Source organism: Mustela nivalis (genome assembly GCF_964662115.1).
Source record: "Mustela nivalis genome assembly, chromosome: 4".
Classification (NCBI taxonomy): Eukaryota; Metazoa; Chordata; class Mammalia; order Carnivora; family Mustelidae; genus Mustela; species Mustela nivalis.
In genome coordinates this window covers 68,986,175-69,011,201 of record NC_139023.1, presented here as the reverse complement: position 1 = coordinate 69,011,201, position 25,027 = coordinate 68,986,175, and the positions used below count along the sequence as shown (strand labels likewise).

Genomic DNA, 25,027 nt, shown 5'->3' with positions numbered 1-25,027 from the left:
ATTACGAAAGTGGTCTTCAAGGAATATAAAGGATAATTTCATGACTCAAGAAGTATGGAATTCAACCAAGAAAGAGGCTGTATCAGATCTAATGCTTGCTGACAGGGGAAAATTCACTCAAAATGGGAAGAAAGGAGGAAACGTTGTGATAGGGCCCATTAGCTCCTTAGATTTGGCATAGTAATGGAAGGGTCCATGGGCTGAAGTACTCTGCAGCATTATACTTTCACAAGGAAAACTGAGAGAATTGGGACTCCAGAGAGAAGTATCTTCTTGACAGAATTTTGAAAAAGCATATTTCTGATCAGTCTTACTAAACAGAAATAACCTCTAAGAAAGACAACTGTAACAATGACCAAAAAATTAATATGTGACTCCCTCTGAAATGGATTAAAATGAGTACTTTTATGAAATGTTTCTAAAAAGAAGGTGAACAGGATAAGCTAAATTATGCTTTATCGACTTCAAACATGTAAGAGCCAGAAAAGAAAGTCAAAGGCTGTGCAGGTTACTGTGGTCATTTTAAAAGAATCGATGTCGACGGGTCTGATCCAGGTATTAGAGTCACTCTGCTGGTTAGCAAATCCAGGCTTTGACACCAGTTCTTCTGACAGCCCGTCTGGTGTGTTTATATTAACGCCACAAGAGCCCATTTGTTATTGTTCTGGGGCAGCCAAGTTCCTCAGCTGATGTGACCTAGCAGGGCATGTGAGAGGCCTGACTGTACTTCCCTACTCCCCATCCCATCGCCACCAAGCAGTTTTAAGTGTTCTCACTACCAGTTTGCTTAAATGAATAAGCAAATAATGAGAGATGGAAATCTACTGTTTTAGCAACTTTATGGTACGCCTTACATAGTCAGAGTCCAACTAAATAAGAACCCCGCAGGGGCGCCTGGGTGGCTCAGTGGTTTGGGCTGCTGCCTTTGGCTCGGGTCATGATCTCAGGGTCCTGGGATCGAGCCCCGCATCGGGCTCCCTGCTCCGCAGGAAGCCTGCTTCCCTCTCTCTCTCTCTCTGCCTGCCTCTCTGCCTACTTGTGATCTCCGTCTTTCAAATAAATAAATAAAATTTAAAAAAAAAAAAAATAAGAACCCCGCATTTCTAATACTTCCCATGTCTTCCAGCATGTCTAGTTTCAGATAATGTAAGTGCACCAGCTGGAAGGAATGCATCTCCCCACTCAGCCAAGACTCTTCCCTCTCTTTCTTAAAGAACTGCAAGTTCTGCCCTCCTCCCACTCATCCTTCCTCTCCCTCTGCCCTCCATTCCCCTGACTCCCAACATATAGGTTGGACTTGCAAGGCAAGCAGGGCATGAAAAGGGTGAGAACTTTGGGGGAAGAGCTTTTTTCTTGTTAGTCTTACAATAGATAAGTGAATTTCCTGAATAATAAATTAAGCCTCTAGAGATATAAATAGAATAGTGAAGAGCTGCTATGAGATATGACATTCTCTTCCATTCACTCATAAGTACTTCATAACTCACTTGAGGCTGGCAAGTTCCATATAACACATTAATACAAAGACTTGAAAAGAATGTCAGTAGCTCCCTTTGCCTACAGATTTAAAAAAAAAAAAAAGAAAGAAAGAAAAAAGAAAAAACCACACACGGGAATATAATAGATTAATTCCAAAGTTGCTGAGTTGAGATAGAAAACTAAATAGAATAAAAGACCAAGGTATGCACAGGCCAAACTCATATGTATTCTAAACCCACAAAATGCACTTTCATATTTTGAGGAGAAACATTTCATACAGAGCACAGTTGTAGTTTAAACACATTTTAAAAAATCTAGCTTTATGACATTTGACTTGCATTTACTATTTATCTTTCCCTAATATAAGAAGGCTCAAAGAAAATATCTGTGGCAAATACCCAATGCTCCTCTGGGTTGTGTGGACTAAAGACAATATGCAATAGCATTAGAACTAAGTGGAGAATCACCACCCAACTGCCACCTCCGTAAAAGCAGAAAGGCAGGAATCAATCGTCTTCTACTCTACTAAGTAAGTATAGTTTAATTACAGAATGCAGCTGTCTCCATCAGTTTCATGTCAGTTGTCTTTGTCATATTACAACTTATGAATCGTGAATAGTATCCTAGCAATCGGGAAGAGTTAGTACACTTCTAAGACTCATGCCTTACGGATTTTATGGCATGGGTATGAGGTGGTGCAGATTTATTTTTTATTATGTTTCTTCTGTCTCTTCTTCCTTAAGTGATATATTTTCTTCCTTAGAAAGCCGTTTTTCTCTATGAAGTTTATATTAAACTAATCAGTATTTTAAAATGGCATTTCTTTGTGCATAAAAATTACAAGATTCAGATGAGTGAATTATTAAAAAGTTATCTTATAATTATAGTGTAGATGATTGTGGTGAAAACCCTATTCATTCAAACGTATTTAACATGAATTTAATATGTCCCACGTTCAATTTTATTTCTCGAAATTGGCATTTAGTAAATTCAGTAGGTTATCTGGATACCTTAAAGGATTAAAGGTTTGGTCAATTTTTAGATGTTAAACAAAATGTGAGGAGGACCATTTGAGGATATATTAGCTATTTTAACCAGCCTGAAAACTTATCAAGTACTTTTAGGATCCATGGCTGTCTGGGTAGACCCATCACTGTTCATCGCACATCCCTCTCAATATTACGTCCTAAATGAAATGAAATTAAAAATGTCATTTGCTCACAGGCTAAGGAGCTGCTCCTCTTTGGTATAATCCCTCATTCCATGTAAGTATAATTCATGATTTTTTGCTGTTGTTACATTTTATTTTGCATTCTGGATAATCATAGTTGAAGAGTTGCCTTCCTTTTATCCATTCCTTAATATAAGAGATTGTTGCCAATGAAAAACTGCTAATAATTTAGCAGGTATCTATTACTAAGCCTTTGAAATTCCATATCATTCACTAAGGTGATTATTATTCCAGCTTTGCTATTGTGTAAACATATGACATGACAGTGTTAGGAAAATATTCAGGCTTATTCTGCTGTTGCACCAACTTTAATTAATGTTTTTTTGTTTTGTTTTTTTAGTAAAAGCATGGCCTAGTAATTAAGAGAAAAAGGCTTTGGGATCACAACTGAATTTAAATTCTGGACCTGATATTTGCCAGGTAGGTGACCTTGACCAATTTCCTCATTTGTAAAAGGAGGATAAGGACAGTGCCTTTTTCACAGCACAGGTCAGAAGGCAAGCCAAGACATAGAAGGCATTTAGCCTGCTGCTTGTCACTGCACTAGTCGGTGTTTACGCTTAGTATTAATGGTAACATAATTTACATTTTCATTAAAAAGTAGATCCATAATTTACATACACATATTATCACATTTTTAACTATACTATAAGTTTCAGTTTTATTCACAAAGTTATCATTTAACACATGGTTTAGTGCCTTGTTGAAATTCAAATATATTACTGCAAGCAACACATTCTATACATACACTCCCGGGAATGTATAAACGCGCATATGAATTTTTCCTACTGAATCCATATATCTACTGTTTTAACAACTCTGTTTTGAATTCTATAATTAGAAAGACAACCTTTCTAATTGTTGGAGCCTGGGTGGTTCCGGGCCCTGAGCAGGGAGTGTGCTGCTCCCTCTCCCCTTAACTCCTTCCTCCTCCCTCTAGATCATGCTCCCTCTCTCCCTTTCTCTCTCTCAAACAAATAAATAAAAGTCCAACTAAATAAGAGCTTCATATTTCTAATGCTTACCGTCCTCTAATGTGTCTTGTTTCAGATAATACAAAATCTAGAGCTAAAAGGATTTTTTTTTGCCAAATAGCCAAAGTATTTTTATATCTTTCTTATGGGATTGTCATGTTGAATAAGGGACAGACAGGCTAGGTAGGGGGAGAGGGGTAGGGGGCCATGAGAAGGAGATATAACCAGGCTCACAGAAATCCCAGATTTGGAGAAATGGACATGATATTTACAAGAACACCTTATTTGTTCTCATGATAGTTACAAATCCAACATGTTCATTCTAAATATAGACCTGGTATTCAATAATCCACCATGATATTGATAAGAAATTTAACAAGTTCCCTGGTCAGTTTCCTATAAAAGATGGACCATGAAAGCTCTCAATGGCAACTCATTCAGGAGTTGCCTCACTCACTCTGGAGAGCTCTTTTCTTTCTTTTCTGTTGTCACCTTCACTTAAACTTTCACTTCAGCCTTTTTTGTGTGTGTGTCCCAGATTCAGTCTTCCTCTCCATGAGCAAGAACCCAGGAACAATGTCTATCCCTACTCCACTGGTGATGATGTTTCTAGTGATTACCAGTTCATTTGCTTGGTGTTCACAAATGATTCTGTGAGGATGCGGTCCAAGTTTAACACTGAGTTCACAGAAATTAAAACTTACCTTCATATGAAACTAACGTAAGTTTCCCAAACTGAGATACATACCTGCATTCAAAAAAGGTAAGTTATCTTTTCCGTTCACACTTTCTGGGGCTGTACATTCACATACCAGTGTACACTAGGGAAGAATAAAAGAAAAAAAACACATATGAAAATAATTAAATTAAGAAATGAAATTCTTCCATCTTGTTTGCAAAATATGAGGCTATGCACATGGTTTCAAAAAGTTTTGAATGACATTTTTGTAACACTATTTTCAGCTTTATCTTAATTATGAAACTTGGTTTAACTTGTGATTATTTAAACATCTATATGATTGTGTTGCATAATTATAGATTACATCTTGGTTATAGTTAAAAACTACTTAGAAAGGAAAGCAAAAAATGGACAAGGATTGTCCCCATCATGTTCTTAGTGCAGCAAATCACATTGATAAACTGAATGGTTTTTCATTTCTGTCACCTGGGATAGTTTTGGATCAATAAAAAGCAAATTATTTTCTAGATTTTTAAGTAAGAGCTTTAAATAAAAGATAAAATATGTTGCACCATAAAATTACATAAGGCAAAAAGATGATTTTCATCTGTGGTTAAAACAATGCACATACTTGTTCATAAACTGTAGGAAACTTTATAAATAAATTGATCTCTGATTTATAAATTGCTGACATATAAATAAATAATTTGTAAATAAGCTGATCCAAAGATCATGAATCTAGAATCTATGATTAATAGATTATGCTCATGAGCTCTTACAGAACCAACACTGCTCTGGACACGGATAAGAAACACAGAAGAGCATATTGCAATGGTCCTGGGGAGTGAAGCAGAAATGGGTAACAATATGCCAGACAACACAGCACTAAGTGATGGACTCTCCTTAACTTCCTCTGAAACTGTATTTAACAGAGGAAGCAGCTCTTCTGGCCCCAGGAAGCTGACGAAAGACTTACTCTCACACAGACAGATACCAGCATGACTGACATTTGTTTTTTCATGAGTTTCCTTCTATCTCTAGCCAAAAAAAGGGGGTGTGTGTGGTAGTTTGAGTAGAGAGGAGAGTGAATTTTTAGACTAAATATATCAGACCTAAACAAACAAATGCAAATAAAAGCAAAACCCAGAACTCAGAAACATCTTTGTTGAAGAGTTATGAGGGAAGCAGCCAAACCTCTGTAGCATGCATGGCTTTGCTCAAGAGACTCAAAAAGGCTCAGGTCACCCTCCCCAGAAGGGTGTATCAAGATTGCTTGGGTTATCTCTGAACTGTCTCCCTCCACTCTTTCTTCTCCAGGCACTGGCCCTCTTGGAGACTCATGGTCACTGAGTCACTGTTAATGATGGAATGCTTAAAACTATCAAGCATTTTAAGAAGAAAGATAATTTAAAGCATTCATTTAAATATTACTTCTGTATTTGTATAGTCCACTACTTACTCCCCCATAATAAACATGCATCACATTTCTTGATAGGGAAAAATGTGCTTTCCTAATTTCTTTCGTGCTTCTATTGAGGTTCGCTTTACTGAATGAATGAATAACTGCAAACAGCTTTTAGAATCTGATGTCCTCTAAATCATTTTCCTGACCAAACCAGAACTCAGAGGTGTTCCTTTCTTTTACTCTACAGCTATTTGGAAAATGCACTTCCCAAATCACAGAGCGACGTGCAATGATGCTGGGGCATACTTAAAATTCTTTATTTCTCTTATTCCCAGTATTTCCTCTACTCTTTTCAGTCCATACAGGACTGTTAAAATAATCTTTCATAAACTTTATATTCATCATACCAGTGCTCTGCTCTACAATGTATGGTATTTATTTACTGGCCAATCAAATTCCGTATTCTCAGACTGGTGTTCAAATCCTTTCGTGATTTGTCCTTCATATCTTTCCGCATAATAACTAGGTATATAGCTTCGAGCCGTCCTCCTTTCCAAACAGGATTATCATCTACAATATAATTTATAGAATTGGTTTATATTAAACCCTTTTAGTAAGGAAGTCCATAATTCATGGGGATCAGGCTATTATCTTGAGAAACTGCTTCTCTACGTGGAGGGAGCCCTCCTCTTCATAATCAAAGTCAACTTTCTGTTTCCTAACAGAAGGTCTATATTATTTTACCAAAGGATATAGAAATAGAACTTTCATACATTGTATCTTCCATCTACACTAGAAGGCAGATACTTAGAATAATTTTAACCTAATATCATTCTTACTTTGCATCTTTATTGCATTTTAAAGCTTTACTATTACAATGCTCTTAAGATTTAAATCCATGGAACATAAGCAGAAAAATCCAATAAATATTTACTAAATAAATATTTTTATATTTGGACTCTAATTATTTTCTTCAGTTGTTTCCCAAGTGTACTGTCTGTGTCACTATTTAAATTGAGAGTTCTGAAGCCAAGAACCACAGTGCTTATTTCTTCAGCCTAGCTTATTTAATTTTTTTACAGTTGAACCTAGAATCATTTTTATATTGTGCTACATGCTACAGAGTATGCAAAGATTAAAATGACTTGGAATCATTAAACACAGGCTTAAGGAGGCCCGAGCTATGTCTACTGTTTATTGCTGTCATTATGATGGATATTTTCTGGGTTACGCACTTCTACTGTGTGTGCTCTCAGTGCAACAATTTTATATTTGTGATACTGAGCAGGAGTAACAAACACGACATGCTTTTTGTTCCCCCACAGCCCTCACTGCAAGCCTACTGATTTTGATGAGTGCTTTAAAAAGTGTCATTTGATGGTAAGTGTGACCATGAGGAAGACATATAAGATATATAAATTTCTGGGAGTTTAATGATGTTGACTATCAACTAACATACCGATTTGCCCTGCTTTGGGCTAGAAAATTAACCAAATTGTAAGGACAACAATGATCAGAAAGGACAAAGACCAGTACTTCTTGGCTCAGCACTTCTACATGTGTTAGTTTATTCCTCAAATTATGGTTGCCAAAGTTTGGCCTGGAGTCTCCAGGGGTCCCTGATAATGTTTGCCTTTGCACCTTCTGCAACATCTGGCACAAGGGGAAGACAAAAATCACTTTCATAATAATATGAAAGCACTATTCATCTGCTTCTCTCTCTCTTTTATAAGCTTATAGTGGAATTCCATAGAGGCCCTAATACACTGACAGCTAATGGTATGTGTGCTTGTGTACTCTTGTGCTTTAAACAATTCTTGTTTGAATTACTAATACGATAGATGTCCACAGGTATAACCTAAGTAAGCAAATTCTGTAATACAGTAAATATTAATAGGTAAAATCCACATAAATACCAATTTTAGGAGTGTAAAGTATGCAAATTGCTACACTTTGGTTATCTAATTCAGTCTCATGGTTTAAATACCATCCAAATACCAGCTGACTAGTCACAAATACGTAATTCTAGCTTGGACATCTCGTGAATTCCAGACTCAAGTCTCCAACTGCCTGGATATATGCATCCCTTTCAAATTTTAAAGTTAACATCTCAAAATCTCTGGTCCTTCTGCACCTGTTCCTTTGATTTTCCATCATCACTACAGATGGTAAGTGTATTCTTTGGTTTTCTTTGGTACCTGGCGTCTGGCCACATTTCACTTTCTCTGATTCACCTCATCAACTCATCTTCATTTCTGCCTTGAATCTTTGCAATGAAGAGGCTCCATTCTTCTGTCCTTGCTTCCTTTCAGGCCATACTCAACACAACAGCTAGGACAGTCCTCTTAAAACATGAATCAGATCATTTTACACCTGTAGTCAAAAACCCTCAACTGTCTTTTCACCTAGCTCAGAGTCTCGTGGTCCATAAGGGAGTATACAATCTGTCTTCCCTGCCTTTGGACCTTATCCTCAACTCCTTCCACTCTCCTTTTCAACCCCCAGTTCCAGTCATTAGAGACATGCTGCCACCTCAGGGTCTTTGCCCCTGCTGTTAACTCTACCTAGAATTCGTGTTCCTCTCAGATGCCCATTTCTTGCTCCCTTATTTCCTGCGTGTTTCAGTTCAGATATCACATCACCAGTGAGTCTATCCTTGAACACCCAGCATAAAATGGTCACAGCCCACACTCTCTAGTCCTTGTACCCTTATTTTTTTGATAGCATATAGTACCATCTGATCAACAATACATTACTTGCTTATTTTGTTATTGTTTAATTCCCTAGAAGGCAGCATCTGTGTCTAGTTGGTTCACTGCTGAACATCGAGAACCTGATAGACTGCCTAGAACACAGAAGGCAGTATTGTTTGATAAATGAATGATGAATATTACATGTCTGCAAATATAAAGTAAGTTCAGTTAGTTATATGATTTTCACTTCTGTATTTGGGAAAAATAAAGTGATGGAACTTTTCAAGATGGTCCTTAGCTCCCCTAGGATTCTACCTTTTCCCTGACCACGGCTAATGAATATTCGATTAAACACCACTTCAAAATATGGGTGCTAAATGACCTGAGAAGAGCCATGAAATACTAGTCAGGTCAGGCTCGTAGTAAAAATAAGATGTATATTACTCTACTAATACCATCTCTTTCACCGTCATAAATACGTAAGGCTTTTTTTTCCTTCTGCAGAAATCACCACTAATTTGGTCATTGGTACAGTGCCATGTGCCACATTCAAATATAATAAATACAGTAAACAAAAGGGGGAGACAAGGCAGGAGCTGAATTCAGCCCCAGCAGAGCCTCAGTAGAGGATGTCTGTTAACAATCCCCCTCCCCTGACAAGAAGCCAAGTCCCCTCTGTGGCAGGGCAGAGTGGAGGGCAGTGGCCATCTCACTAGATCCTGTTGGCTGTTACTTACATTGGTTTTCCTACCTATCACCTGATTTGATCATTTTCCTTTTTCTTTCTGTAGCAGCATATTTTTTTCTTGACTCTTTAATTGAAAGGTTGTTTTTAAAAAAGTTTCTTCCTCTTTCCTTCATAATTCTGCACTCTTTCCTGCATCCTCTCTCTAGTTTTTATTTACAGACCAATTAGTTTGTACACAGCCTTATATGCAGCCAAATTTTATCCTTTCTCGGAGACAAATTTGGATTTTATTTCTTCCAGGTAAAATTGATGTCATTTACTCATTCACTCATTTTTCCTGTGCTAGGCTCTATCCTAGGCACCAGGGGAAGGGTAAAGGAGAGAACAAAATAGAAAAATACCTTTCTCTCATGGAATTTAATTTTAGTGAGGGAAATAGACAATAAATGAGATAAATAAAATATATGTGATATTGGACAGTGGTAGGTACAAAATACAAAAATGATGTAGAGAAAGGAGATAGAATGTTTCCAGTAGGCATGACAATTTTGGATATAGGGCAGAGAAGGCAGAGTGAGAAGGTCACAGTTTGCAAAAAAAAAGACTAAAAGGAAGTGGGGGAATGAAGCACATATTTACCCCGGGGAAAATGCTAAAAAGGCAGATGGAAAAACAAAGTGGAAGACCTGAGTTGGAAATGCACCTGGAATGTTTAATAGACAGCCAAGAAACTAATGAGGCTCGATGGAAGTGAGCAAAGAACAGGAGTAGAGGATGAAGAAAGTAATGGCGGCCGACACTCGCAGACTTTAAGTAGGTCCCCGAAAGGATTTAGGTTTATACTTTCAGGGAGTTGAGAAGCCACTGGAGGAATGAAATATTCCGTGTTACATTTTAATAAGTGCTCTGCTGAGAAGAGACTATGATGATGGGGGGTGTTGGGAAGGAAGAAGAAGGGACATTTAAGAGACCACCATAAACACGTATGTGATAAACAATGCTGTAAGAGGGAAGGGTTCAAACTGGGTTCTGGATATATTAAAAGTCAAAATCAACAGGATTTGCTGACATACTCACTATGCCTATGAGAGGAAGAAATGAGTCAAAGATAATTCCAAAATGTGAACAAAAAAAATTGGATACCTAATGCAACATTTCACTTATTATATGAACTTTGTAAAATGTCCACATTACTGTTTCTCTTGTGAATTTTTCTTTCTCTAGCTATGTGATTTTAACACTTTGTCTTCTATCAGTATGTATGTCCAAGTCAAATAAAAGTTTGAGTGGGGCATTTGGGTGGCTCAGTCCCTTAAGCGTCCAACTGTTGGTTTCCATTCAGGTCATGATCACAGCATCCTGGGATCCAGCCTTGCATCAGGCTCTGTGCTCAGCAGGGGCCCTCCTTGAGATTTTTCTCTCTCTTCTGCTCTCCCCCACCCCAAACCACTTGCTTGCCTCTCTACCTTTCTCTCACTTTCTAAAACATAAATAAAATCTTAAAAAAAAAAAAAGGCTTGAACCAGTGTGGTATGGTGAGTGACCTTCTGAACCATCTTTCTTGATGAGAACTGTATCATAACAATATGATTTAAGGAAACAAGTAAATTAATGTGAGAAAACAGAACTTGGCTTTTCATTTATATTTTATTCCAGGCTCTGGAGGTTTTATGAGATTAAAGATTCAAATATATTTACATCAGGGATATTGTTCAAAACTGGATTGTGTTCCTCAAAATTCATTCTGCTGAAGCCCCAACACCCAATGTGACTGGATTTGGAGACAGCCTTTATGGAGGGAACGAAAGATCAAGAAGATGATGAAAGTGGGGCTCTAATCCTAGTGGGCTGGTGTCCTTACAAAAAGAGGAAGAGACACCAGAGCTCACTGGCTGTCTCTGTGCTCATGTGCCAAGGAAAGGCCATGTGAGGACACAGAAGGAAGTCTGCATGCCAGGAAGGGAGAAGGGAGCCTTCACCAGGAACAAAGTCATCTGGTATATTGACCTGGCACTCCCTGGCCTCCAGAACTGTGATAAAATACATTTTTGTTGTTTAAGCCATTCAGTCTGTGGTATTTTATTATTATGGAAGCCTAAGCTGATTAAAACAGGTACTATAATCTTCTACCTACTTCAATTTATGCCACCAATGACATGTGTCACTCACCCACATGACTGGTGCTAACAGTTTCATTTCTTTCTCGTCCATTCATATAAACTCCAGAGAGTAGTGTTGTTTTACAAATAACCTCAATCTTGGGGCGCCTGGGTGGCTCAGTGGGTTAAGCCTCTACCTTCGGCTCAGGTCATGATCTCAGGGTCGTGGGATCGAGCCCCGCATCAGGCTCTCTGCTCAGCAGGGAGCCTGCTTTCTCCTTTCTCTCTCTGCCTGCCTCTCTGCCTACTTGTGATCTCTCTCTCTGTCATATAAATAAATAAAATATCTTTAAAAAAAAATAACCTCAATTTCAGTCCCTTTGTCTTGTCCTGTGTTTCAGTCATTCACTAATTTCAGGACTTCAGTCACCATTAGGAGATTGTGTTAATACACTTCATAGAGATTTTGATTAAGCAGATCTGCAAAGGAGTTTGCGTGCATCTATCAAACACTCCAGAAAATTCTGATAACTCTTGTGAAACACGGAGATAAAGTTATTCCCACATAATTCTCCTAAATATTGTGCACAGTGGACCTTATTACATGTTCCTCATGAATTATGAAGATTCTGAAGGCTTGCCAACAGAGTTTATTATAACTTCATAAAAAATTCGCAAAAGGTCAATGTTTACTAAGAACCCAGACAGGACAGAACTAACACCAACAATGATTGATATGTTTATCATTTTAGTCAATTTATGACTCGTACATGGTACATGCTGACACTGCCACCTCCTATTTCTAGAACAGTTCAGTTAAGTCTTTTTAAGTTCACATTTCTAAGTCAGAAACATTATGTGGGGCTTTGATGGGGCATATTCCTGGGTGTCAAGTTCTCTGTTTATGAAAAGAGTCTGATTCAATTTGCACTGCCTCATAATAGCAACACAGTAAAGGAGTCAGGGGGTGAAAATAGAGACGTGACTAGTAATAGATTGGGAGCAGTCAGAATAGGCCTGTGTTGAAATGGGAAGTGTTTCTGCTATTGGTCTCCTGGCATACTGCCACAGGTCTAGGCAGTCTTGTCTGTCTATTTTTGTACTCAGTCTGCCACTTGGCCTCCAAATCTTTCCTCCTTAATCTTGATGCAAGCATTCGTGCAGTGATGACTAATACCCATTTTATACAGAGCTCCAAAGGAAAGAGGGATCGAATGAAGGGGTCCCACAATTGGGGACTCAGAAGCACACATCCTAAGAGCCACCACTGGTGTTGTGAATATACAAACCTTGAGAGGGTCTGCTGCAAAACCCGGGACAGCCCTCCCTTTGTCAGGCAAACTGATTCGAACTTTGAGCCTCCCTGGAATATTGTCAGGAACCTCACTATGTTCTGAGGGAGAGCAGGGGAACAGAGAACAGTAAGGCTTGGGCCAGCAGACCAGACCTTAGCTTATTCTGGGGCAAGAACAATATTCTTTTGAAGGGCCATCTTAGATTTCTTTTGTAAAGTCAGTATTTGTTGTGTTAGAGAAACACCATTTCCCAGGTAGATGTTTCCTCAGCACCCAAAATCAAATATGCTCCCAGATAAGGACCACTAAGCCAGAAAGTAAGCCACTAAATGCCTTATCATTAGAAAATACTCCTTTATGAAAAGGTAGGAATTACAGTGTATATACAAAATCTTTCCTGAAAAGATGCAGTTTTAAGTCCCTCCCCTGTGGCTCAGTAAAGTAGGCAATTGCATTCCTAAGACAGGAATTTAGGTTAATACTTATATCAAGTTTCTCTTTCTTAGAGAAAAGAAAGGAGAAGTCCTGGACACATATTGATATGCACTGGGACCTTTATGCTCAGCTTCAAGGAAGCCACTTCACCTCCAGCTGGTGTCGCCCCTCCTCCAAAGCTGTCCCCGCTGCTTGGCGCTATTTTTTTACTTCTCTCTCTGCAGTTTCATAAGGTGCAGCATTGTTAAATCTGTGCTCCTTCCCATACAAATGAAATCTAAACTCAAATTGCATCTCTTTCTAAAGAGTTTTGAGAGTGGAGAAGCGGTGACTTTTGGCAACAGCCGTCCCAGAATCTTCTGTGCAGCTTACTGTAGGGTTAATTAGGGCAGAATGCAGCAGTGATCAATACTTTTGTTCCAGTTGAGAGGAGTCAGTGTCAACAGGGGAGCGGGGGGGCAAAGAAGAGGTGTTTCTGAATGGCGCCTGGCTTTGCATAGTTCCTTGCAAATAGACCCTCTGGTTCAGCAGATGAAGCCTACTTAGGGCACTTCAGTTCCAGAGCTGATTTCTCATTTGGCTTTCGAATAATGACATTTCATAGTGCACAGGGTTGTTGATGATTCTGGCATCTGGCAAAACTGATCACTTCTAATTTAATGTGTGCATTGAGCTGACTGAGACCCTACCTTTTGTCCCTGCACATCTGTGGTGATGTGGTCGGCTTCCCCATCCTCAATCTCCCCCATCTTCACGACACTGACTTCTATGGTGCCAACAACTTTGCCACCATCTGAAGTTCTGCAACCAAAAATAAATGAAATGGAAAGGTAAGCATCTTCTCTCTCCTTAAAGTATGCTCAAACATGTTTGTTTTCTAAAACCACAAATATTGCTCTTTACCTTCATTAGTTTTAATGAAACAGATGTATTTTTAAAACATTCAAACATATTAATAGTGTTGTTGTTGCTTTTAATTAAAAACAAAAACAAAAACCTGGTTAACCACGAGTTTATGAGGTAAGTGCATGGACTGTCAAAGCTACCTCAGGGCGGTGAAACCTCTTACAGGCTCTTAGAAGCAGGCACAGATATCATGTGTCGGTGTCCTGTTTGGCAACATCATATCCCCACAACAGCATAAACCGTGGATCTCCTCTACCAAGTGTATGGGATGTTGTGTACATCAGTTAAAGAAACCACAGCTGGGGGGCCTGGGAGGCTCAGTCTGTTAAGTGTCTGCTTGAGGCTCAGGTCATGATCCTAGGGGCCTGGGATAAAGCCCCACATTTGGCTCCCTGCTCAGTGGGGAGCCTGCTTCTACTTCTCCCATTGTCCCTGCTTGTGCGCTGTCTCTCTCTATCAAGTAAGTAAATAAAATCTAAAAAAAGAAAAAAGAAAAAGAAACTATAGTTGAATAAAATAGAAAAATAGAAAAAATATAAACATCCCTATATTCCTTTCTGACTGGCCATCGGCCACAAAATCTGATTCTGTGCCTTTTCCCTAACACCATTTTTATTCCTAAGACACTACGTAAAGGAGGTTCTCTCCCAGAAAACATAAGAAAAGTAAGGTATATGCAGAGCAGAAGTTAACCAGAGATAATTTAGTACAACCCTTTACTTCATCAGATAAAGAATCAGAGACTCAAAAAGATGGAAAGAATCAACTAAGGTAACCAAATGGCAAAATGGGAAATCCGAGTTTCTTTTTCACATATATGAGTCATTGAAAAACTATTTAATGATGATGGTTATTTTATTATTAAGCTTTTCATCTTCATTATAATCGTCAACATATGAATTTTCTGGTGAACAATAATGAAATATAAAAATAAAATGAATAACCATTAAGATTCTCTATGTTCATTTCCTGGGCAAGAAAATATACAGAATAAATGGGGCCATCATAACATGGGAGCATTGTGAGACATACTGATATTTTCCCCTTGACTCTCATTTTGAAGATAGACAGCAAGCCACTCCATAGGTATGACATTTTGCCATAACTTCTTTCTTAGGCTAATTGATTAATATTAGAAATGTGATACTTAATTTTTTTTTCTTTTTCTGAAATTTATTTTTAATTGGGATACAAATGGTGTCTTTCTTACAACCAATTTCTTCTAAATGTCACTATTTTGTCATTCAAGATGTCAGAAAAGAGGATTAGGAAAATTTGTATCAAGTATTTTTCCAAAATGCTCATTAAAATAATGAATGCACTAGGTGAAAAGGAAATCAAATTATGTTATTAGATCATGGCAGGTTTTTCTCAAAATATAGAAAGCATAAATTAAAACACACCTTTTAAATTATGCTTTTAAGGAAACTGAAATAGGAAAATTCTGGTGACATATGCATACCTACTGTCATAATGTAATCAAATAAAAAACTGTGTACATAGAAAAAGAAAGTGATTTCTTGTTAAAATGAAGATTTCTTATTAAAATATGAAATATGATGCTTTTGATGACTTACAAACCAATGGAAATCATCATATTGACTCGATTATTTGCAATTAATATAGAAACTTTAAATATTCATCACAAAGATGTGTATATAGATGACACTATATGATGTTGTAAAACACTGCATTAGCTACAATTCTGGGGTAGCTTATTCATTATACCATTTTCCCACTGGAAAATGAAGTAATAACTTGTCATAAATCATGATGTGACTTAACTCTGTACAATTATTTAGTACCTAATAAATAAAGACTTTAATAAGAGCTCTCATTGGCACTACTAATAGCTTTTTCTAGAGGTTTGCAGTTTCTTTTTCCCCCAAGCTGATCATCAATAACAATTACGCGTATCTTTTCCTTCTTGTAGGAGTTGCTTAAAAATTTTTGCTTGAACAAATTGAGCTAGAGTCATTTTTAGGAATGCAAACTTATGTATAACTTGCTAAATTTTTTCACTGAGTTGAATCAAACAATGCCCTAATGATTTGAAACAGAAGGTAGGCTTTTCAGAGTCTCTCCAGGCCTAGGTTATAAACCAATACATGCCACGGTGGTTAAAAGTGTGCACTCGAGAGTTTGGCCTCCCTGCTAGCTGCATGACCCTGGGCAAAGAACTTAACCCACATGGAACTTCATTTGTAAGGATTAAATTGTGGCATGATTGGTGTAAAGTGCTCAGTACTTTACTCATCACTCTTTCCAGCCCTCATCTCCATCCTAGTAGCAGAACAGTGCTAATAGTGCTAGTCACAGCAGCAGCATCAATAGACTTTCTATGTCATTAATTATAAGATATTTGATTTTAAAGATTTTATTTATTTTTTTTTTATTTTGACAGAGAGACATCAAAGGTAGGCAGAGTGGCAGGCAGAGGGAACGGGAGAAGCAGGCTCTCCACGGAGCAGGGAGCCCAATGCGGGACTCGATCCTAGAACCCTGGGATCATAACCTGAGCCAAAGGCAGCCGTTCAACTAACTGAGTCATTCTCTCCAGAAATTTTATTAGAATATGCATCTAAGTCTATAGTAAAATATTATAGGATCTCAAGTTTCATTTCTTTTTTTTTTTTAAAGATTTTATTTATTTATTTATTTTAAAGAGAAAATGAGAGAGAGAGAGCACAAGAGGGGGGAGGATCGGAGAGAGAAGCAGGCTCCCCACCGAGCAGGGAAGGGAGCCAGATGCGTGACTGGATCCTGGGACTCTGAGATCATGACTTGAGCTGAAGGCAGTCACTTAATCAACTGAGCCACCCAGCCGCCCCAAAAACTTCATTTCAAACAATGATTGCATGTTCATTAAAGATACAGAGACTTAGTAATAACAGATATTATGAAGCTTACATACCTAGCAGTGCAAACAATACAAGTTTGTATCAATTACAATGCGGCTGTATCTTTCAAAGTTTTAAGCAACGTACTATGGGAGCGAGCTTCTGAACTATAGCTCTGTCTAGTCCTGTTAAACCAATTATATGGGGGGCTCTTGGATGGCTCAGTCGTTGGGCATCGCCTTGACTTGGATCATGATCCTGGGATCGAGCCTTGCATCTGGCTTCCTGCTCTGCAGAATAATAATATTCTTATATAATAATAATGATAAAAAATATTAATGAATCTTTAAAAACAAAACAAAACACAAGGATAACAACAAAAACACCACAATTATCTAGGGCCCCTGGGTGGCTCAATCCATTAAGCAGCTGCCTTTAGTCCTGTCCTCTTCATGGAATCCTAGGCTCAAGGAGCCTGATGTGCTGAGCAGGGAGTCTGCTTCTCTTTCTGCCCTTTGCTCTGCTTGTGCTCTCTCTCTCTCAAATAAATAAATAAAATCTTTTAAAAAATTATCTGAATCTTTTAAAAATAATTTTAATGCCTTTGGGCAGAGCAGCAGACAGAGGGAGAGGGAGAAGCTTCATTTTATCTTCATTTTGTCTTCTGTAGGTTACCACTTATTCCCAGAGTGGAATCAAAACAAGGAGCTTGCTTAATCTAGTTATCCTAGAATGATTCTAATTTTTTTTTTCCCAAAACCATTTTAGATAGGGAGTTTTGGCTACCCTAAAACATGTCTCTTCATCTGAGATTTGTGGAGACAAAATGGGGAATCCAAGTTATAACTAAAGAGCTGAATCCAAGATACCCAAAAGCACGGTTCATCCCGGCAAGGGACTGGAACATAAAACATGGAAGCTGTTTTCTATTTATCCTGCAACAATTTAACACACACAAAGTACGGATATTCAACACTTCTTTTCAGTCAGGAAAGTCAAGTTTGAAGTATGTATTTCATGCTTCCAAAGGCTGTTTCAAAGGTGATTTCCTACAAATTAAGAAAAAAAAAAAAATCAGGGACACCTGGGTGGCTCAGTGGGTTAAGCCACTGCCTTCAGCTCAGGTCATGATCTCAGGGTCCTGGGATCGAGTCCCACATCGAGCTCTCTGCTCAGCGGGGAGCCTGCTTCCCCCTCTCTCTCTCTCTGCCTGCCTCTCTGTCTACTTGTGATCTCTCTCTGTCAAATAAATAAATAAAATATTTAAAAAAAAATCATTCTTAAATGCTTAATTATGCTTTCAATGTATCACCCATCAAGGATGGGGTGGTAGTAATAACAGCTTAACCATTAATCATCACTAATATTCTGAATTTAGTGGAAATCATCATATCTACACGAAAGATATGTGGAAGAGACGCCTGGGCTAGGAATCAGGAAATCCAAGTACTACTTCCAGCTCAGCCACTAACTAGCTATGTGACCAAAGACGTAACACTTCAGATCTCTGATTTCAGTCTCCTTTGCTGGAAAATGAAGAGTTGATCTCTAGCAGCTCTTATACAATATCAGCACTCATGTGCACTGCTCTCATTGCTCCTGTGCTTCCATCATCTGCTTCTATCACAGACGCCACAAGCCATCATGGACCGATACAGCCTCAGGAAAGAGCTCAGGTATAGTCCAGCCTCCCTTCACTTCTCAGCTTCCCATCCTTCCTTCCCCACAAACAAACCAAACAAGCCAAAGGCATGCCGAACCGGGGAGGTGACTAAACACTTAGAGTCAAATAAAAGGGCTGGTTTTTCTTTTAATAGCCAATGGATACATATATACTCGACTACCATTATGACACAGCATCTTGGCATTTATACAAAGGTACAGATTTGACTGAACCCAGCCTCAAAAGTGATTTTACACACATTCCTAGCCATTTATGTGGCAATAAGAATAGCCTGCAGTAATAAATAACCATTTCAATCTACATGAACAACAGCAGCAAAAAACTGCCATTTCAGAACCTGACAGATCATTAGCACTGTTTAATGCAGAAAGCTGTAAAAGAAGTAAAAGATGACTAGTTCACGGCTGATACAGTATTTCTTTCAATCACAACATCGAAGTTTCTAATTAAACTTGGGAAATACAGTAGTCCCCCTTATCCCTGGTTCTGCTTCTCAGTGTCACCTTCTGATTCTCAGTTACCTGTGCTCGACAGAAGAAGTTCTAACATATCACTGGAAAACAAACAGTTGCCTAACGCTATGTCACAACACCTCTGTCATTCACCTCACGTCATCTCATCATATAGGCATTTATCATCTCATATCATCTCAAGAAGAAGGGTGAGTGCAGTAAGCTATTTTGAGAGAGAGAGACCAAATTCACATGGCTTCTATTATGATACATTGTCACAATTGTTCTAAATTATTGTTGTTAATCTTTTCCTGTGCCTAACCCATGAATTAAACTTTATCGCAGGTAGGTATGAATAGGAAAAGAAAATAGTATATATAGGATTTGATACTATCCACAATCTCCACTGGAGGTCTTGTAAGGTCTCCCCTGCGAATAAGGGAGGAGGGCTATTGTCCACCTAAATATTTAACCATGCCAACAAGATGGAAGACGCAGTAGCAGAAATTTTCAGCAACACAAAGCTGTTCTCCCTTTCACTCAGATTTTCAGCATACAGAGTAGATTAGTGATTAAGGTTCTTCAAAATCTGCCTTTAAAATAACTCCCCTAATGGCTTCTAATGAAATATTCAACCTCACGGGCTGAAACATACCAACATTTTTAGAGGACTGAATGAAAGGAGGTGTAAAACAGTCTCCTAACAAAGAATAATTCCTCACCACCTCCTATACCATTCTTACTAGAGCGAAAAGAAAAGGAAAAAAAAACACAACACAGGGGCGCCTGGGTGGCTCAGTGGGTTAAGCCGCTGCCTTCGGCTCAGGTCATGATCTCAGGGTCCTGGGATCGAGTCCCGCATCGGGCTCTCTGCTCAGCAGGGAGCCTGCTTCCTTCTCTCTCTCTCTGCCTGCCTCTCAGTGTACTTGTAATTTCTCTCTGTCAAATAAATAAATAAAATCTTTAAAAAAAAAACACACAACACAAAACAAAACCTCTGGAAACGTTAAAGAGCAACATGTAAATAACTGTTCTGTTTTGGAAATGCCACAGAGATGCGAACCAACAAATGACTCTAAACATCCAGGGAGAAACCATCATTAGCATTGTCAGTTTTTGTGCATATAAAGTAGTCTTGGTGCTAGGCACAGGAATCTTCAGCTGTGAGACATGCCTTGCATTTAAACTGTCTAGACATGTACCTGTAAAATACAGATCTCACTGCGGCAGGAAAATAAACAAAGGTCATAGGTGAACAAATGGAATTAGTGAGTGCGTGAGTGCACCCTGATGATCTTTCTGGTGAATGCATTTACCAGCAATGCTAGATTTACTTAGGGCTCAAAGAAGTGAGAGTTCCACTAAGTATGTATAACTAAGCATACCTCTATTCTGGCTGAAATTCATAAATGTCAGAAGCCCTATAATACTTTCAAACTCATACTCAAATAAAACTTTCAGTAGTTCTTCACATTATAGCTTACGCACTCTGAATTTTTTCCCTGGTTTTCTCCTCCATGCTCATTATGAGCCCTCTTTCAGACATTCTATCCACTATTCAACCATCCTTTCTACAAGGATCCATCTTAAGTCTCTACCCCTAGTCTGTCCTCATTTCCTGACCTAAAACTCCAAACTCCTTTTGTCCTGATATTTTATATTCTATAAGCTTGAGACTTAACTCTCCCTTCAAATCCAACTCACTCACACCAAGAGCATATCATTTTCCAAAGACCACCACCACCAAAGAACCTTCCATCTTCACCCATGCCTTGCCCCTACCTTCCAAGGTGTCACCAAGCCCTGCTGACTAGCCCTCTACAATGTCTCTTGCATATGTCCCTTCACGATGGCAACATCCCAAGCAGTTCTGTCACTTCTTACTACCCTTGAAGAATCTACTTCCACCTTCCAGGGACCTTCTTTTCCATTCCATCCATGTCAGGTTTTCCTCTTAAAGCATCCCTGCCACTGTATTATTTTCTTTCCTCTATTAAAAGTCCTTAGGAGTTGTCTAATGCCTACACAGAGACACTGAAATACAGCCTGTCTTTCAAGGCCTTATATCAAGATTTGTCAAGGGTTTTGGGCAGCTCAATAGTTTTGGTCTGAACTGATCCATGCCAATGTACACACCATTAAATAATGAAGGATGGCTTGGCCAAAAATGCAGTGAACTTTGAGTAACAAAGGCTTTGGTTACTCTATAGTAAATAGCGGTGTGACCGTGAGCCGGCAATGCAGCACCTCTAAAGATGTCCTAGTTATAAAATATGAACAAACAAAACCATCTTACTTATCTCACAAGATTGATGTGGCTAAAAACAAAGGATCTTAGGTATAAGTGCAAGAATGCTTTAACGTATGGTAATGATTACTACAGCTATATAGTCTGGGTCGCAGAGCTTCACGAGCACATCACAAATATATTGGCTATCAGTTTTCAGCCTAACTGGTAAACAGGGTCTTCTTTATTGCTAAACATAGTACTATTCAAATATAAATAATTATCCCAATACAAATAAATTGTTAAAGCACATCTTTCAAGGGGCGCATGGACAACTCAGTCGGTTGAGCATATGACTTTTGCTCTGGTCGTGATCGATCCCAGGGTCCTGGGATTAAGCCTCCTGGTGGGCTCCCTGCTCAGCAGGGGGTCTGCTTGTCCCTCTCCTCTGCCCCCGCTTGTGCTCTCTCTCCCACTCACTCTCTCTCAAATAAATAAATACAGTCTTTTAAAAAAAGCACATCTTTGCCTCCTCATGTGTCTATTAAATAAGTAAATGTGGTAAGTTATATTTGGAAACTTGATTCAGTGTAAATATGAAGTATAAACTCTTTAAATTATAGACATATCCTTTAAGTGAGGTGAGAAAACAAGATTGGCGCCTTGTAAATGCATTCGTCAGGATTCGTAGGCAACCCAAATTACGTAAAATTAATAGGATGCCATGGTCTGCCCATTGTACATAAAAGTACTGCAGGTAGAACAAGTAAGCACACTCTACTCTCCTGCATCTGCTGAATGCAGTATAAAACCCAGATAAATGCACAGACTCAAAGTAAATAGTACCAGGCATATTATGGGTAGATCAGAATTTTAGATACCACTGAACCAGCCGTGAGTTCACTCCTTTCCCCAATTGTCGTTCCCAATCTGTACTCAATAAAGCCCCAAGCCTAGGGATGGGCAATGGGGTAAACAGATAGAGCTTCAGGAGAAGCCCTCAAATTCTGGCACAAAGAACAGAAAAGGGGGTTCCTAAGGAATTTCCAGAGGAATTGGGAAATAACTTTTCTTTTTTCCACTCTCTCATGTCCCAGCCTCCAAATAATCCAGTGGTGGCATTGGGGAGGAATTGCAGAAGCCTAAAATGATGAAAGAGGGAAAGTCTCCTCTCTGGAATTGAGACCCTAAGGGTGTAGGGCGAATCCCTGCTACCTCTCTCTTTTCTCCTGCTTCTTCGACCCAGAAGAGGGTGCAGTTGCATAGCAGAAGGAAGAAAATAAACCCCAAGCTTTCTGGCTGGAACATCTAAAAGGGAAGCCACAGGAAACAAGAACATGCCAGGGAGGGTGTGAAGAGGAAGGAGTTCAAGAAAGGGACTTCTTCACATTGTTCATAAATACCCGGCCACCTCAAGCTGTGCTTGCACGACTCTAAGTAGCATATCAGAGACTTTGGAGAAATAATTTATGGACTGGACCATCCCCCCAGGTCCCACACTGTCACCTGAGTGACAAAGATGAAGGACAGGTTCTAATGATACCACAAAAGCTTGGAAAATATAAATGATATTGAAATTATTGTACTAAGTTTCACAGACACAATTTCAACTCACCAATAATCTGGCAATGAACAACTGGAAACTGAAATTTTCAAAAAGAGTATCATTTATGGTAGATCCAAACAAAGTGCTTAAGTGCAAAAATGTCTAAAATTTATATGCTGAAAACTACAGATGCTGTTGGAAGAAACCAAAGAAGATCTAAATAAATGGCAAGACATGCCATGTTCAGGTATTGGAAGACTCAGCTCTATAGGGATGTCAGTTTTCCCCCAACTGATCTATAGATTTAAAGTACTACTAATCAAAATCCCAGCAAGATTTTGGGAAGCTATTAATAAGCTAATTCAAAAGTTTTAAATAAGGGCAAAGAAATAGAATGGCCAGAGTAATTTTAAGAAAGAAAAAAAATGGAGCATTTGTACTTACTGATTTAAGACTTACAGTAAATCTACAGTAATCAAACTGTGTTGTGTTGGTGAAAGAGCAGATATAGTGTCAAATGAAACAATATAGCAGCAACATAACCAATTCTTTTTTGACAAGGTTACAGTCAATGCAATGGAAAAAGAGTAAGCAGTCTCTTTGACAAATGGTATTAAAATCAGATATCCATCTAAGGGGAAAAAATGACCCTTTGCTTAGATTTCACAATGGAAACAAAAGTTAAAATGATTCACAGATCTAAGTGTGAAACATAAAAAGTATAAAATTTTAAAAAGAAATATAGGAGAAAATCTTCATAAATTGAGCTTAGTCAAAGTGTTCTTCAATATGGCACCGAAAGCATGATTTAAAAAAGAAATCAATACTTCATCAAAACTGATAACTTCTGCTCTATGAAAGATAATGTTAGGGGCGCCTGGGTGGCTCAGTGGGTTAAGCCTCTGCCTTCAGTGCAGGTCATGGTCTCAGGGTCCTGGGATGGAGCCCCACATCGGGCTCTCTGCTCGGCGGGGAGCCTGCTTCCCTTTCTCTCTCTCTCTGCCTGCCTCTCTGCCTACTTGTGATCTCTATTTGTCAAATGAATAAAATCTTAAAAAAAAAAAATAATGTTATGTGAATGAAAAGACAAGCTATTGACTAGAAAAAAATACTTGCAAATTATGTATCTGGCAAACAATTTGCTTCTAAAACTCATAAGGAGTCCTCAAAACTCAACAGCAAAAAAGAAAAAAAAAAAAGAACCCCCTAATTAATAAATGGGCAAGGTTGAACCAACATATCTCAAAAGGGGATATACAGATAGCAAATAAGCCATGGAAAATTTCTTAACATCATTGGTCAAAAATTAAAGTTTTATGGGATGCCACTATACACCTTAGAATGGCTAATGAGGATGAAGAGCCACTGAAACTCTCATATACTGCTGGTGGGAAAAATAGCAGATTGGGTTTTTAAATAACTCAACACACATGATATGACACAGATATTCCAATCATAAGTATTTACCCTAAAGAAATGAAAATTTAGAGTCATTGAAAAAACCTACAGATGAGTATTTTACCAGGTCCATTCATAGTCACCCCAAATTAGAAACAACCAGAACGTACTTTAATGGGAATGGTTAAATAAACTTTAATATAGCCATATTATGGAATACTACTCAGTAATTAAACAAACAAACAAACAAACAAACAAAAAACTGTTAATACACATGACTTGGATGAATTTCAAAGGCATAAGACTGAGTGAGTGAGGCCAGTCTCAAAAGGATATATAGCCTGTAATTCAATTTATATATCCTTCTGAAAAAGAAAGAGCTATGGTGATAGAGAACATAAATTGTGGTTGTATGGGTTGGAGTGGGTGGAGGCATGAATTAAAGGGGCCATAGGAGGGAGTTTCTCTGTGGTGAGAGAATAGTTCTATTTCCTGATTGTGTTGGTGGTTACAAGAATCTACACATCTACAACAATAAAAAGTCAATTTTTATGTGTGTTAATTTACAAAATATAATGAATGAGAAAGGACATAGCCATTTTCTCTGATAATGAATTAATAGCAAATAAAAACAGCCATTTAGTCTAGGAGTAGAGAATCCGAATCACTAAAAGGTTATCCTATTCTAGGTGAATGAAATGTAATTTCTGGCAACATAGATTTGAAATGGCAGAGTCAAAGTGTCAATTTATCCCATGCTCTATACTTGCAAGACATCTGCTGACAGAGATGTGTCATATGAGAGAGAAAAGTTCACATGAACCACGGGACATTTCATCAAACTGGAGAGTAAGGTGCTCATGCAGGAAGTTCAGTGAATTTCCCAAGCCAATGGCCCCAATTCACGGAATGAATCTACCATCTCAAATTACTTACATTTAGACCCACAAAAGAGAAACTATTACTAAGGCTTTTTGTTGGTTCAATTTATTTTAT

General features: G+C 38.4%; 1 protein-coding gene across 14 annotated transcripts in view; it reads right to left on the bottom strand.

Annotated features, from left to right (window-relative positions):
• INPP4B (inositol polyphosphate-4-phosphatase type II B) overlaps positions 1–25,027 on the bottom strand; it is an 837,179-nt gene that overhangs the window by 205,983 nt on the left and 606,169 nt on the right. For 13 of the 14 annotated variants that reach the window (XM_082727238.1, XM_082727234.1, XM_082727229.1 and 10 more), the window contains 2 exons: positions 13,668–13,779; positions 4,433–4,505 (listed from right to left, as the gene is read on the bottom strand). In XM_082727238.1, coding sequence (XP_082583364.1) covers positions 4,433–4,505; positions 13,668–13,779 — 185 coding nt within the window. The remainder of the gene's footprint in view (positions 1–4,432; positions 4,506–13,667; positions 13,780–25,027) is intronic. The other variant, XM_082727233.1, reaches the window with a different exon arrangement.